This window comes from Ipomoea triloba, chromosome 10 (genome assembly GCF_003576645.1).
Source record: "Ipomoea triloba cultivar NCNSP0323 chromosome 10, ASM357664v1".
NCBI lineage: Eukaryota > Viridiplantae > Streptophyta > Magnoliopsida > Solanales > Convolvulaceae > Ipomoea > Ipomoea triloba.
Window position 1 is genome coordinate 8362105 of NC_044925.1, and position 17561 is coordinate 8379665.

At 33.7% G+C, this 17561-nt stretch overlaps 1 protein-coding gene and 1 long non-coding RNA gene across 2 annotated transcripts; one reads left to right on the top strand and one right to left on the bottom strand.

Annotated features, from left to right (window-relative positions):
* The first annotated feature begins 8816 nt into the window (after positions 1-8816).
* On the top strand, positions 8817-9473 carry LOC116033094. Its single transcript, XM_031275849.1, has one exon. The coding sequence runs from the start codon at positions 8817-8819 to the stop codon at positions 9471-9473; it is 657 nt and encodes a 218-aa protein (XP_031131709.1).
* A 6790-nt stretch (positions 9474-16263) lies between these two features.
* Positions 16264-17093, bottom strand: LOC116031472. Its single transcript, XR_004100591.1, has 2 exons — positions 16991-17093; positions 16264-16719 (listed from the first exon to the last, which is right to left on the bottom strand). It is a non-coding gene; the product is annotated as an uncharacterized LOC116031472 (long non-coding RNA).
* Between the last annotated feature and the right edge of the window lie 468 nt (positions 17094-17561).

Here is a 17561-nt window from a genome sequence, read left to right on the forward strand (position 1 = left end):
TAATTAAATTAATGATATATAATGCAATGCAAATTATCTACATATTACATTTATACACTTATTTTAGAACACTGAATTTTTGTGATATTTGTTGCATGCAAGGAAGACTGCTACTATAGTTTATTTGTCGATTCTTATATGTTAAAAATCATAATATCATAGGAAACGGATACTTTTATGAAATATGAAGCATGAGTAGTCTGTCAATCAACGGTTATGGACATCTCATTTCAACAGTTTGGATGTGCATCATTCCGAAAAGCCAATTTATACAAATCCTAAACAATGATATATAAAATCTCTAAAATTTTAGCACCGCATGCGCACATATACACATTAGCTATTAATTAAGCAATTATTTCCTGGAATTCAAACAAGGATAACATCAGAAAACATAATTGATCCAAAGCATATCTTCAATTGCACTATATAATATTTGATGTTATAATTTATATAATTATATATCGATCCAAATATTCTTAATATATTATAACAAATTCATTTCGTGCATCACACGGGTGAAAATTCTAGTTTTATAAATAAAAAATGTGCTACCACATAGAGTTATAGTTTTATCGATCTATAAAGAAATATATAAAGTTGCATCCTTAATTTTTTTGAAAACCAAGTTGCATCCTTAATTGTTCACGCACCTCGTTGAAATTTATATTTGTCTTTCGATTTGCTTAAGTATGGTCCCTAAATTGTCATGTAAATCCAATTTGATAGCTAGCTAGTGTGAGGAAAGTTACTAATGTTAAATGTTTACGAAGAATTCCTTATAATTTTACATTTCTCTCGTACTTTTTTCATGATCTTATTAAGTCATCACTTTCGTTAAATTATTTGTTCTATAAATTAACAAAAAGGTTTTCTTAGAGTTTGATATCATTATATATGTTCTATGACAACACCATAAAGTCATATATTCTACCAATCAACAATAGGATTTGAAGAGCTACGTTAATTAAATGATCAAACAAAGTGAATTTACAATAAAGCTCTCAGAACAATCTTAATTAACGATATTAATTGTTAACTTTTATCATATATGTGTGAATTAAATTGGTAATTCACATAACAATTGTGAGATTATTTTTGAATAAACTAAATGATATATCTTGCATTTTAATATGTATTTGTTTTTCTCAAAATGATGAAAAACATTATTACTAGTCCAAACTATTATGGGGCGTTTGGTTGGAGGGAGGGAATTAGGTGGAAAAAGAATTGTAATTCCATGGGAAAAAAATAATGCGGGAATAAAGTGGGAGTTTAAATTCCAATGTTTGGTATGCAAGAATAAAATTACTAGGAATTTCAATTCCAATGTTTGGTATACATTGGAATTGAGAGGGAATAAGTTGTATAAAGTCCAAAATGTTCATTGTTGTTGTTGTTGTTGTTGTTGTTGTTGTTATTATTATTATTATTATTATTATTATTATTATTAAATGACAAGTATCTATTGGACCCATTTGCATATTCAAACCCCAAAAAATATAACATATTAAATTGAAAAGCAGTCATCTACGGTATCTTTTGAACTAAAAAAAATACAAGCATTTGATTTGGGTAGTCAAAAATTTTGAAGAGTTATGCATTTAAGAATTCAAAGGAATATACACGAAAGTTGTTGTATATAAACAATGCATATAAAGAATGCAAATTTTGAATAGTTGTTGCATATAAATATTTAAAGTAACATACACAAAGGGAAGTCGAACAATAATACACTCTATAATTTTGAAGGGAAGGTTAGACATCAATTTTAGGTTAAAATAAGGGAGGGTAATTTTGTCTCAGTGTTATATTTTTTTCTTCCTAAAATCCATGGAATTAAAATCCCGGGGGGCTATGGGATTCTAATTCCATGAAAATGAGGGAATTGTAATTTCGTGGAATTGCAATTCCCTCCAACCAAACGAAGGAATTTAGTTGCCTTCGGAATTAGGTGGGAATTTAGTGAGAAAGGAATTGTAATTCCCTCCAATCAAACATCCTGTTAAAGTCAATTTCAAGTGTTAACAATACAAAGAATGCTCTTATATATAGTTGCCATATATACACACTTGTAAGACACTACTAATTTAGGAAGTGTGATCAATAAGTTGAGAGGAACTGATAAGTGATGATCGGGCTTAGAAGAAGAAACACCATGTTGAAGCACACAGTGGATTCAAAGTGAGGACAGCTGCCCCCTCTCCCATCTCACCGCCTTTTATATATATATATATATATATATATATATATATATATATATATATAGCATTAACTTATATATAAAATTTATATTTATGTATAAATAATTAAATGATTGAGTAGCTTAATTAGTTAATTAGTTGGAACTCTAAACTTGAAGTTAAATAGTCTTGATCTTACTAGCAACATTGGCCCTTAGTTCATTAGTTGTTCTCTTTTATTTTATCTCTTTCATCCTTTCACAAGATAAATTAAATATTTTTTTAGTCTATTTTAATTTTTATGAATCATTTAATTAACAAATTAAATGTTCTTTTAGTCTACTTTTTATGAATCATATCATTTAATTAATGTAGTATACACATTTATTTTATACTTCTTTGTATTCGAATTAATTTTGAAAAACTTAAAGTTGATCTAACTAAAAGAAATTAAAATTAAAAATTATTTATGAATAAGGTGTCATTTCTATTCAAATTATTTTATCAAATTAATTATATTTCATATTTTGTCATTTTTATATTGAATTAAATGGGCCCGACCCATGTAACTAGTTGAGATTGGTGGGTTATTCAGGTTGGCACGTGTAAGCCACATGCCAACTTGTATAACCCGCCACCTCACATGAAGGCACATTCTATAGATATATAAACACACATGAAATTTGTTCAAAGGATTTGATGTGTTTGATTGAAAATAATATTAATTGTTAACTTAGAGGTTAAAGGTTTGAATTTTGGGCTATAAAAAATTTTATTATTTTAACATGCTCCTTATAAATTATAAAAAATAAATATTAAACAATTAATAATAAGTTAGATGGCAAGCTAGCCCGTTTAGCCTGCTAGCCCACCATTTGATAGGCTAAGTTGCGAAAACCATAACCCGGTTGAAAACGACTTGGCCTTGCCCATTTCTGGGTAAGGCCATGACGACCTGGCCCGTTTTGACGCTTATATATTATTCCTTCCACGGCCCTATCCCATTTTATGTGTATGGTTCAGGTAACGAAACTTGACTAAAATTATTTTTGTTTCAATTTTTTATAGTGTTAAGTTTATATTAGTATTTGTATATAAAATTTATATATTTAGAAACTACAACAAAGATACTATTAAATACAAAAAAAATACTAAAAAAGTAAGAAAAGAAGAAAAAATTGATTTGACCAATAAATAATAAACATGACAGGTAAAATAGGAACATGACAGATAAAATGGGATAGATGAAGTACTATACATAGGTGAAAAAAATAAACTTATTGAGTCATTCATGTTATAAGTAATGATACAATTTATTCATTTATTTTGCATACCACATTGAACATCTCCACCAATGTGAGATTAATCCGAACCCAACCCAAATCACATATGTAGAGCTTGATTATTATTTAAGAAAAAAAAATGTCTTATTAGAGCTATATAATATGGTGCACCCTTTACAAGGATCATACACCGTAGTTATAAAATTCCCTCTAACCAAACACCGTACTTATCAAATTCATTGAATTACAATTCAATGAATTACAACTCTCCCAAAATTACACCCAACCAAACACTCTCTTATAGCATTTCAAAGTGTTTTAAAATTTCACATTTTCATCTTAGTCTAGTAAATTTTTATTCTGCCTCTAACTATCATATAGTCCATCAAAAACATTCTATTTCAATTTATAATGTATTTTTGTATTTGAACCTTATTACAAATAATTGATATTTTGTCATTGATCTTTATAACTTTATTTAAATTTCACTCCCAATCCAAAGATTTCATAGGTAGCCGTTGTTGAAGCATGTCTCTCGCTCTTTCTTCAATCTGATCTGTTTGATTAAATTAAACACCAAAAACGATGTCATTTTCATCTATGTCACACACTGCACGCATAACATTTACTGATATTTGGACAAACGCAGTAGCTTGTCTGGGTAGGTAGAAATTAAAAGAGATTTATTATTTTATGAAAATATACGATGATGTACGAGGTAGGAAATGACAGAGAGAAACTTGTTAATATATATTTGCGTGTGTGTACGTAGTTGCAGACTTGTGGTAAGGAGAAGCGAATTGAAGGAAAATTAATTTTTATTTGTAAAAATTTTAAATAATAAAAATTTAATTAATATGAAAACTATTGAGAATATTAATATGAAAATTATTGTTTATATACTTTATACAAATGCTCATAAATGTTAAATTAAAATTTTTAGTTGGAATTTGAAATTAGAGATATGGATTGATTAAATGATAGTTTAAATATATATCTATTAATATAACTATGCTAGATTATTCTTAAAATTAAAAGTTTTGGACGACCCTTTCAAAAAAAAAAAAAAAAAAAAAAAAAAGAAGTTTTGGACGACCTTTAAAATGTCAAAGCTTTTAATTGATTCCTAGTGTGAGACTGTGAGTGAAAAGCCTAATGGCTGAAGGTTTTATTGTTTAGGCAAAAATAAAAAATAAAAATTATAACTCTAATAAATCAGCCTGTTAACTCATCAAAACTAATAAGCTCAATAATGTGGAGATGGAGTGGATTAGGGCTATGTTTGGCAAACCTAGCTGAAAGCTTAAAAACTATAAACTAGAAACTGAAATCTGAAAAGCTGTTATGCTTAAAAGTGTTAGGTAAAGTTAGTTTTTTGATAAGTTGATAAATAAATAAATAAAAAACTAAAAAGATCATCTTCATAAATATTTTTTTTGAAAATTTAAATAGATTTCTTCACATACTAAAATATAAAATAATGAAACCAATATATTTTAATAAAATAGAGTTAATTCCATAAACGGACCTTCGACTATTGACTTTTACCAATTTTTGTACTCGACTTTTAGTTTTACCAAAGTTGGTCCCTTAACTATTGATTTTGTACCAATTTTGGTACTTCTGTTAAATTTATGTTAAATAGGTGTTAAAATTGAGGGAAAAAATATAAAACTAAATATTTTAACCTTTCTTCTTCACTTTGTTTCCCCCCTAGTGGTGCCCTTTTCTACCATTTTTGCTATCAAATAATAATAATATAAAAAAAAACACCTAATACAACAATAAAATATACAATAACACTCCACATCCAATTAGGGAATTTACAAAAAAAAAAAAAATTATTACGGAGTATATATTACATTGTAGTAAACCAAAAAAATCAAAAACAAAATACAGAAAAAAAAAAATTTGATTACTTGAAACAATTTAACATAAAAAGTAAAAAATAAATATATTAACTCACATTTTTCCCTATATAATCTTGCGATGGAGGGGAAACAAAGTGAAGAAGAAATGTTAAAATATTTGGTTCTACATTTTTGCCCTCAATTTTAACACCTATTTAACATAGATTTAACAGAAGGACTAAAATTAGTACAAAATCAATAGTTAAGGGACCAACTTTGGTAAAATTAAAAGTCGAGGACAAAAATTCGTAAAAGTCAATAGTCGAAGAACTATTTTTGGGTTTAACTCAATAAAATATAAAGTAGGAAGATATATTTGAAAATATATAGAGTAAAAACAAAATATTTATAGTTCTTAAAATTAGTTCATACAAAAATTAATGTTCAAACAAACAAATGTCAAATTGAAATTACAATCAAACATATTGAAGTGAAAAAGCCAAAGAGTTTTAATTGGTCAGGTTAAGGATGTCATTTATTTAAAATAATAAGGATAAAGATGAAAAAAAAAAGTTAGGAAGCTTGCTACTAGTTTATTTTTTAAACGCTACCTAAGGTATGGTTTCAAAATAAACTCTTATTTTAAGTTACTAACTTATTTTGAGAATATATCAAACAGAACTTATAACTTATTAGTAGTTTAAAATAAGTTTTGCCAAACAGAGCCCTAACTCAATTGAAATTCCTAATTATTGTAGTCTATGTATGTATGTGTGTGTGATTGGTGAAGATAATGTCTTATTTGAACTTAGATAATCAACAATTCTAAACTAAATAAAAAAATGTGCATGGTGGAAATTTACTAAAACATTATAATATTTTCAATACTAAAAGTGCACAATGCAAAATTACAATATAATGTGCATTTGGTGTAAAAAGTGCGCTCACTTTGTAGTTTTGTGTAGTGAAATTATAGAGTGGTAGATCTTAATTTTGCTCAATACTTATTTGTATATAATTTTTGTAAGAAGACTTATTCTCAATCACCAAAAGTGAGCCTTGTCAATATAATGGTGGCATGAAAGTGATTATATTTTATAGTTCATGGAAACATTTATGGTTGATACTTGAAGGAAGAAAGAGAAACAAGGGGGTGTTTGGAAAACGGCTGAAAGCTGATAGCTGATTGGTTTAGCTAATAGTTGATGGCTGATTGCGTTAACTGGTTTGACCAGCTGGTTATAAAAAACTGTTTAGTAAATTAGCTGGTTACTAGTAGCTGATTGAATGTAAAATGACATTTAAGGGTATGAGTGTATTGTATTATTTCAACCTTTAAATATAACAAGAAGATAAACTATTATTAATAAATAATTAAGGAGTATAAAATGTGGGTATTATCTATACTTTTTTTTTAAGGACATAAGTTAATTATTTTTGTTTATTTAACTCTTATTAAATTATATTCTGAAACAATTTTTATTAATTAATTTCAATTACTACTACTACTACTACTTTTTTTTGAAAACACTACTACTACTACTATTATTATTATTATTATTATAAAATAAAAAATCCACCACTCTTTTAAAAGTAAATTCCATTAATCTCAAAGGATAAAATAATCAATATACCCATTGATCCCAACCAGCTGATAAAAAAAGCTACATTCATTAGTTTTTCAATTTTCAGCTTATTGGCCCAATAAGCCAAGGCTAATAAGCCATTTACCAAACACTTCAAAATAGCTTATTGGTAGGTCAAACAGCTAAACTTGGTCAATAAACTAAAATTTGGCTAATAAGCCAATAACCAAACACCCCCTTAAATGTGATAATTTGTAATGGTAGTGAACAGAATTGAAGTAATTAATGTGTGAATAAAATAAATTAAATGTATGGTGTTTGTTGAGGGAGATGGAAATTATATTGCAGGGCTACAGAGGTGTGGGAAGAGCTGTCGATTGACATGGATCAATTACTTGAGACCGGATCTGAGGAGGGGATCCTTCAGTGAGCAAGAGGAGAGAACTATAATTGATGTTCACAAAATTATAGGCAACAGATGGGCATAGATAGCCAAACACTTGCTAGGGAGGACTGAGACTTAGACTGGGGCGAATCAAGTCTACGAGCTTAATACTGATTGATGGATGATACACTAGGCCTGAGATACATGGACCGACCCAAAAGAGTAATTGGATCAAGAAAGCCCAAGAAGGACCCTCAACATAAAGCTACAGAAGAGTTCGATAAGGATCGAACTTAGCACTTGTAATATTAGCAAGATTAGGGCTTATTAGTTATAATATAACCTGGACTCCCAATAGGAGGCGGTCGAGGATTCTTATTCCTTGTAGGGCTCTAGGCCCAAAATATGTATAAATAGACCTTCCATACACGGAGTAAGGACAAGCAATTCTGAGCAATACAATACCTATATTCTCTCGCTATATTTTCTACATATTTCCTATATTCTCGTTATTCCAACAGGTAGTGTTGGCCTGCCTTTGACTACCCAGAAGTCATAAAACCAACATTGGCGCCGTCTGTGGGGATCGATACGGAAAAGCTTCGTACTTTCCTCTAAACTTAAGAAAGCATGGTGACTACACAACATAACACACGAACATATCAGCCAGTAAGGGATCTGCGAGAAGCACTTGATCAACCCCCTTCTCGCGGACCATCCAACCAACCGGTGCGCCTTTGGAATGCCAATCAAGAGAATCACTATAGGAGGGAGATAACCCCCTCAGGCATACGCCCGCCGTGCACCAGCGTCCCTCGAATCCAGCCGATCGAGCTTCCCGCCAGGATAATGGAGGCCGTCGAGCACCTCCGTGGATTCCCAAACCCAGTACTAACGGTGAGAGGCGAGTCCCAGCTAAACCCCACTCAGGGAAACCATGAACCACGAATAGCTCAGGGGGCCTCGCAAGAGAGATATCGAAGGGCAATCTCAGTCTATGATCGTATGGGAACCCCAAATCTACAACCCGATACCCCATGACCTAGACAGGGCAAAACTGTGGCCGAAAGCCTACGACGAAGTGTTAGGCTCAACCCTCTACGGCGAGCCCAAGCTGCCCGAGCAGCTAACCCCCATGCGGGTGGACCACCAACGATAGAGCCATATAAAGAGGAAGCCTTAGAGGACACAACAGAAAGTTGCGACGAAACCCCAGATCATAATCGGAAAGGTCGGGATCAAGAAATAGCCAAGCTAGCCAGGGAGCTCAAGGACCTCCAGGAATGGATTCAAGGGGGAAAAGATAGGCCAACCGTCCGATCCCTACTATCGACCAGCCCGTTCGCCTTAGAGATACAGGAATATCGAGCACTTAAGAATTTTGAATGCCCAGCGATGCCCGCATACGACGGAACGACAGACCCCAATGAACACCTAATCAGTTTTAAAGCAAAGATGATGGTAATAGGGGCGGACGACTCAATGTACTGCAAAGTATTCTTCTTAACACTAAAAGGGGCTGCACAGCGATGGTTTTATCGTTACCTTCGCGGTCTATTAACTACTTTGAAACCCTGGGAGAGCAATTCCTAACACACTTCACCAGGGGTATAAGAGCCAAGAGGCAGTTTGCGAACCTGACCGCCATACGTCAAAGAGAGGCAGAGACTCTAAAGGAATTCTTGACAAGATGGCAAAGGAACATACAAAAAGTGGAGGATTTGGATGACCGAACAGCTTTAACACTCTTCACTAGCCTACGATCAGGGGACCTATTCACTAGCCTACGAAGCGATACACCTGATACATACGCCCAGGCTATCCAGCAAGCCAATAAATATGCAGAAATGGAAGAAGCCATACGACAAAAGCAAGAACGTGGAGCAAAGCGATCCTGTGATGAGGTCAGAACGAGTCCAATGGACCGACTGCCAAAGAGAGAGAGTAGACCAAGTAACCTTAGAAAACCGGACAAACCCCGTCATGAAGTAGGCCCTATACTTAAGACTCATCAAGTGTACGAGATAAAACCACCCCGTCACATGTCTGTAGGGGATCGATCGTCGCCGCATCCCTGGCTGCCAGACAATCAATTGCGTTGCATCGGACCATCCGATAACGGACCAAAATATTGCCGTTATCACAGGCGTTTGGGGCACACCACTGAAGAATGCATCACTCTGTGAAAAGAAATTGAACACATCATCCAAAGAAGTCAACTAGTTACTCGTCCCAACCAATGGTTAAGACAACCCGAGCACCTGAGTAGGGACCCCATCCCCATTGATCGAGGAATAGAGCCCACGCAGGAAGGTCCCAATAGGCAAGACAATGAGGATAAAGAACAAGAAGAGCAGAACTGGAAACACAAGCCCATAGTCCACTAGAGACGATATAAAAAGATCGATCGAATGTGTTTGGGCCTGGTAAAAGCTTGGAAATTCGGTTGGGACGTGGCAGCTTCAATTCTTAGAAACATCATCATACAACTTGTTGATTTTTAGAATTCCGAGCATAGCAACTTCACACGAAACTTCTTTCTAGATTTCCCTTTATCTTTCATTGATGTTAATTTGTCTTGATATAATTTATCATGTAAAAAAAACGTATACCATTAGCCAGTGGCAGACTCGTATTCCCACCATCGTGTGGAAGAAACTCATACTCACTAGGCAATGGAAGACATATACCCATTAGCCAGTGGCAGACTCGTATTCCCACCACCATGTGGAAGAAACGGATACTCACTAGGCAATGGAAGACATATACCCATTAGCCAGTGGCAGACTCATATTCCCACCACCGTGTGGAAGAAACGCATACTCACTAGGCAATGGAAGGCATATACACACCACCGAGTGGAAGACATATACCCACCACCTAGTGGAAGACATATACCCATTAGCTAGTGGCAGACTCGTATTCCCACCACCGTGTGGAAGAAATGCATACTCACTAGGCAATGGAAGACTCACAATGCAGACATAAGGGAGCCGCACTCGGAGCGCAGTGGTTAGTTTAAGTCACTCTCGCAACGAGGTACTCCTCGTAATGAGGCTGGCTGACCAGTTAGTGCGTATCATTTAGGAGTTGTCAAAATAGATGGTGGTGAAGGCAGTCAGTAGCCAGGCAGTTGGTTAGGACCTTCGGCCGACTACCTCAAAGGACCTTCGGCCGACTACTTCAAAGGTTGGCTCAGTGGAAGATGAGCACAAGAGGATAATCCCTTAGTATACTTTCCAGAGACTTCGTATCCACAAAATCTCAAGAAAGTGGTGGACTGGATGACGGGCAACATGTTCCTATCGCTTGGTGCATGGAAAAGATAAAAATTCTTTCCAAAGACTCCGTACCGTACCTGCAAAATTTCAAAAAAGTGGGAGTCAGCCACTGGAGACAGCCATGGGAGTCAGCCATGAGAGACATCCGCGAGAGTCAGCCAAGGGAGACAGTCATGGGACACAGCCATGGGAGTCAGCCAAGGGAAACAACCATGGGACACAGCCACGGGAGTCAGCCACGTGAAGCAGCCACGTAAATCAATCAAAAAGAGAGAGAGAGAGAGAAAAGAAAATAAGAAGAAGAAGAAGGAAATAAAAACCAGCACAAAATAATAATAATAATAATAATAATACCAAATAAAGGATATATATATATATGTCAGCCGTGAGGCTGTCGCATGGGCAGTCGGCCGGTGCCGGCTGCTACACGAGATAGTCGGCACGCTCCGGTAGCCCCAAAAGAAAAATAAAAAAAAGAGGAGAAAGATGAAAAAATGAGAAAGAGGGAAAAGAAGAGCACATGGGGACTTACCGGTATCAGTACGTAGTAGGCAAAGGAAGAAGGGAAGGAAGACAGAAGTTAGAGAGAGAGAGGGAGGTTGGGAAATGAAAGAAGAAGATGAGTATTTATAGGAAAAAAAATTCTATTTGGAGATTGACCGAAGCAAAAAAACACAATTATACTTTCCCGAGACTTTGTATTCACAAAATCCCAAGAAAGTGGAGGACTGGATGATGGATAATACACTAAGCCTGAGCTACATAGACCTGCCCAAAAGAGCAATTGGATCAAGAAAGCCCAAGAAGGACCCTCAACACAAAGCTATAGACCTTCCATACACGGAGTAAGGACAAGTAATTCTGAGCAATACAATACCTATATTCTCTCGCTATATTTTCCTACATATTTCCTATATTCTCATTATTCCAACAGGTAGAGTTGGCCTGCCTTTGACTACCCGGAAGTCATAAAACCAACACTAATGATGAGTTCAACAACTATAATGGGCAGAGCATACAGATTAACTTGTTCGACAACTCTAACATTGGGATAGACTTTGTGGAATCTTCACTCATGCCCTGCGCCATGTATTGTAATGCAAATTCTATGGACCAACTTCCTTGGGATTGCTAATGTTTTAAACTCAAAACCATAATTTGTTTATGTCGATCGGATCTTTACCCAAGTTGGAATAATATATCTATGTCTCTCTCAAAGCACCCTCCTACATGAGACTTGTGATAAAAAAAATTAGTAATCAAAGGTTATGACCGTTCCAAACATTTCATAGGTCCTGGGGCGAAATTAAAAAAAGGGCCCCTATATGAAACAGACTAAGATTTAAATTTAATAATATTTAAAAATGATAATATCAAATAACATGAAATAATATTAGAAAATTTGCAACAATTTTTTAAATGCAAAAATAATCATTACAAAAAATTTATGTGTGCTTTACTCGATGCAAGATCATCGATAATTGCATCAAAATTAATATTTTCTAGCATATCCTTCTCAATACACAAAATTGCCAAACCATTCAATCTTTCTTGTGACATTGAAGATCATCTTAAGTAGGTTTTCAATAACTTCAATTTTAAAAAACATCGCTCCACTGATGCTACAGTCACGGGTATCGTCAATAATATTCGATAAGCAATAGAAACCATTGGGTAGCACTCTGCAGCTTTGACAAACTCAAGAATCTCAATCGCGGGCATTAATGTGTCTGGCAAAGTCATCTGTAACACTTTTAATTCAGAGAAAAGATCATCAGAATCAACATTAAACATATCGTTATGAGAAAAAGTAATAGCAAAATTACTGCAACATTCTCTCAGTTTATTAATATCCAATGACTTTAATATTTTTGAATTATATAAAAATCCAAAAATATTTTCAAATATCTTTATTTGCTCAAATCTATTATTCAATGATGTAATTGCCATATCCACAACAGTTAAAAAATAATTGACTCTAAAATCCTCCTCAGGTTATTGAATTACCTCTTCATTATCATTTTTATCAAATTGTTTTTTTTTCTAATAATACGTCGTCTAATTGGAAATGTAGAATCTATGTTCATATCACATGCAATGCTTTTGGCAATATTCATACTAGAAGCAAACCCTTCATTTCTATATTTCTCAAAAAATTTTATCACACCTTCTAATTGGTTCATGGTAGTTTCAATGCACATAGATTTTGATTGCAACTTTTTACTTATCATATTAATAGCAAATAAAATATCATACCAAATAACAATTCCAAGTAGAAATTCAAAATTCTCAAGTGCGCTAACCAAGCTATCCGCTTCACTTTTTGATTTGGCATCATCACAAGATTGAGATAATTCTAACAAAGCAAACCTTATTTGAGGAGCTTGAAATCTAATAGCTTTGACACTTTTTATTCTACTCTCCCAACGAGTTTTTGATAAATATTTCACAGTCAAGTTTGGAACATTATCAAGTAAAATTTTCCACCTTTTAGGAGAACTTGAAAATAAAGCATATAGACGTTGCATAACTCCAAAAAATGAAATTGCTTTAGTACAAGAATGTGTCATATCACTAACAGTAAGATTAAAACTATGACAAGCACATGGCATATACAATGCTCTTGGATTTATTTCAAGGAATCGTTTTTGAACACCTTTGTGCTTTCCTTTCATATTAGAACCATTATCATAACCTTGATCTCTCACATCATCAATTTGAAGACCTAGAGTTTTAATTGCATCTAACAATTCCTTAAAAAGTCCTAAACCAGATGTATTTTCAACTTTTAAAAACTCTAAAAAGTATTCTTCTATTTTTATTTTATTACTAGCATGGTTGAAAAAATGGCTAGGCACTCCTCGGACGCTCGGGGAGTGCCTAGCGCCTAGGAGCTAGGATGCCTAGTCGGGGATTAATCGGCACCTAGACGCCCATGTATTTTTTTACTTTTTAAAATTTTATTTAAGTATTTTTAATTTTTTTTAGAGACTAATAATTAGAAATTATATAATACTTTAATAGTTCATACTAAAATATTAAATATTAACCTAAAAAATATCTAGAGTTTGTACAATTTAGGGTTATTTTGCTCAAAACGGTGTCGTTTTGAGTTAAATAACCCATTAAGAAAAAAAAAAAGAACAATAGTTAATCGGCCAACTAGGCGGCCTAGTCTACGCCTAGGAGATCTTGTCGGCGCCTAGGAAGCCTAGGCGGTCATCGCCTAAGAGTCCTAGGCGGTGATGCTTAAGCGGCCTAAGAGGCCTAGGCGGTGCTTAGGCGGTCGCTAGCCGGCCAGCCGCCTAGACCATCATTTAAGGTGATACGCTAGGCGGTCGGCCACCGCCTAACGCTTAGGCGGAGATTAATCGGCGCCTAGGCGAGATTTTTGCAACACTGATTACTAGACATATTAACACATCGTACTACTAAACTCATTTGTTCTTGATGACTAACATCTGGGGTACAATCAAGAATTATAGAAAAATATTTAGCCTCTTTAATAATATTTATGATAAATTTTTAACACTTTGGACCAAAATAGAAATTAACTCATTTTGAATTTTGTGACCAAGATAATGATGATGAATTTCATGGTTTTGAATACGTCTAATATGATCTTGCATTATGAAATCAAAATCTGCAATCATCTCAATCAATCCCAAAAAATTGCCATTATTATCAAAGTAAATTTTTTCATTGGATCCTCGAAAAGCCAAATTATGTTTTGCAAGACATTTTAAACAGAAATTATGCGTAGTAAAACTTGTCTCCAACGTTCTTTTTCTTTTAAAATTTCATTTTGTAAATCTTTATCACTAGTTTGATTATTATTTAATCTTATTTTTAGTTCATTCCAATTTGTCATATTAGTCATATGCTCAACACTATTCTCATGTTCTTTGAGTCTTTCACTAAGATGCTTCCAATTTCTTTTCTTTTTTTTTTTTAAAGAAGATGCTTCCAATTTCTAAATCCATCATTTGCTAAAGCACTTGTATTGTTCTTAGATTTGAACAACTTACAGCAAAAACAATATACTTTATCAACATGTTTTGAGTAAACTAACCATTTTCGATCACTAGTTTCTCCTTTACTCAACTTTCTAGTATAATAAGCATATGAAAAATGCCTAGAGCTATTATCTAAAGGAAACACAATATTTAATTCCCTTGTAGGCCCCTTTTCAACCAAAATATCTATTGATTTATTATCAAGATTAGACCAATTTCTAGGGTCATATATATCAAAATAAGGAGTAATGTGTTCATCAACTAATATATTTTCAACATTATGCTCATTTGATAATCTCATGTTCACCTAAAGGATTATTTATTACATTATCCTGTCCACTCAAATTACCAATATCCTCATCAATATGATCTTGATTACTCAAAATTTCATTAGATTGTTCAAGATTATCTATGTTTAGTTTCTCTAAATTCTCATTAGAGGATCCCACCATTTTAACAAATTTATTCATAGCTCCTCTTTGTGAGTCTATTAATTGATCAATTTGTTTTATTTTTTTTTTCTTTTTTCTCTTCCGAATGAATGTTTTTTAGGCAACATTGTATTAAAAAAAAAAAGGAATAAAAGCACCTGCCATTCGTGAATCAATCAATCCGAATCAGTCAATCAAAAATCTTTCAACAGTAAACATGTACCTTTAATCCCTGGTTCCCTGCATAAAATAAACTTAATAAACTTACAATTTTATTTTATAAATAGAATTAAAACAGAAATAAAATTCCTAATTATCCCAAACTCTTAAACATTAAAACAACAGTATAATTAGAATTTAGAATCGTATTAGGATTCTTAAACAACAATACAACCTAATATGCAATCAAAAACTAAATTCCTAATTTATGCAATAAAAATAAAATTCCTAATTATTCCAAACTCTTAAACATTAGAACAAGTGATGTAGTGTGAGCGGGGTGTGAAAATGGGTGTAAAGTAGAACCACGAGGATTGGAATTTACGGCACGTAAGGAGTAGTCACCTAGACTCTAGTCACCAACTCACCAAGGTCTTGAAACCCATAAGGATCCAAGCAAACCATTTTAGAGATTAAGGTATAACAACGAAGAAGTATTTTTGGAATTTTGGATATAAGGGAAAACAAGATTAAACAAGGTTTAAATTATATTTGGAAAGATGGGTTAAACTAGGTGTATTACTCTATTGCAGCATTAACACTTGGATTGGGGGATGAACAATGACCCTAGGTTCTTAAGGCTAGCACAAAGGAATCCAAGTTTCCACAAGGATTAGAACAAAGGTTGTCCCATTCCATGGTGTACCAACCCAAGTTCTTGAAGAACAAATTAAAAGCTATTTTGCCCCAATTCTACCCCTATTTCTATAGAAGAGAAAATGGGTTTGAGATTGGGTTGACTTAAGTCTTCCATCCAACTTCCATTGAGATGAAAGACTTTCCAAAGACAAACAATAATCATTGATCACTAACCATTGAAAGATAGAAATAAACCCAATTCAAACTTAAGAACCCTAAATGGGAGTTCATCCCCTTTTATGCAATAATCACATAACAAGCATCAAAGGAAGTAATAAACACCTAATCTAATAACCCATATATGAGACTACTCACTCATATCAAGAGTAAACATAGCAAGATTTAGTAAGGAAAACATAAATATGCAATAAATGTAAAAAGGAGGAGAGATGAAGAAATAAACCACTTTTAATATGAAATGAAGGGGAAGAGTTGGTGGAATCCACTCCAAATCTTCAATACAAGCTCCAAGTTGTGTTCTCCAATATAAATCTAAGCTATACTAAGCTAATAAATTCTAAGGAAATGAAGAAAAATTAGTTCTAAACTAGCTAGGGTTCGAACTTGGGTACAAAATGCAGAAAAATGGCTTAAATACTGTACAGAGTATCGGGTATACGGCCTTCCATACGGCCGTATGAGAGGTCATATGGTAGGCTGTTGGTTTCCTCCAGGCCACGGGGCGATACGACCAGCCATATGGCCGTATGAGAGGCCATATGGCTGGCATTTCCAGCTTCTTCCATGTTTTTTGCTCCGGATCTCCTTGAGTGAACTCCCCCGGCCTCTAACATCGTTCCTTTATGCTCCAAAAGATTTCCAAATGACTCGTTGCGACCATTGTATCTAAAGAACAACAATTCACACAAACAAGTCATAGGTTCAACTCAATTACAAGCATTTTGTTATAAAAAGTGGTTAAAGAATGGGGTGAAAACGTGTTAAGAATCAATGACATCAACAAGTCAAGTAGTCAACAATACATTATACATAATATAATATAATTAATATTAATAATTTAATATACATAAATCATAATATGCATTCTAGCATTTTTGGGGAATTCGTCAAATCGCCAATAAGCCAATTCATAAAATTATTAAAATACTTAAAATACCTTTGGCTTTGCAATTGCGAATCTGTGATTTGCTATTTTCAAATTGTGAATTGCGAAGGGCCGAACCGTCGAAGACACTGCGAATTGGGAAGGGCCGAAGACAATTGCGAAGGCTGAAGGCAATCAAGGCACTGTGAATTTTGCGAAGGCTTGGTGTGACTTGTGAGCTGTAAGCGGTGGGTGTGCGGTTTATTAAAATTGAAAACGTCGCTTTCAGATGTCAGACATCTTCTCGAATCGACTTTCAAACAATTAACCGTATTGTTTTCTCAAAAAAAACCGTACTATTTTTTTTTAATATACACTAAGTATAATTGTATAAACTAATATATATATATCTATGGGTCGCCTTATAGAGCTGGGCTCTGGGTAGGTGCCCACCCTGCACTTGCTCCAGGGCCGGCCCTGTCAAAGGGCTATGATTAAAAGTCACACTCTAAATTCATAAGCCAAATCAACAATCCAAATCACTTATAAATATTAATTAAGGAGGTCCATCAAAATATAGGACAAATTAATTATATTTCATATTTTGTTATAAATATTTTTATAGCATTTCAAAGTGTTTTAA

Bases quoted from the DNA above. Each gene is read 5' to 3' on its own strand.
- LOC116033094 (XM_031275849.1), top strand. From the start codon at position 8,817: ATGGTTTTATCGTTACCTTCGCGGTCTATTAACTACTTTGAAACCCTG.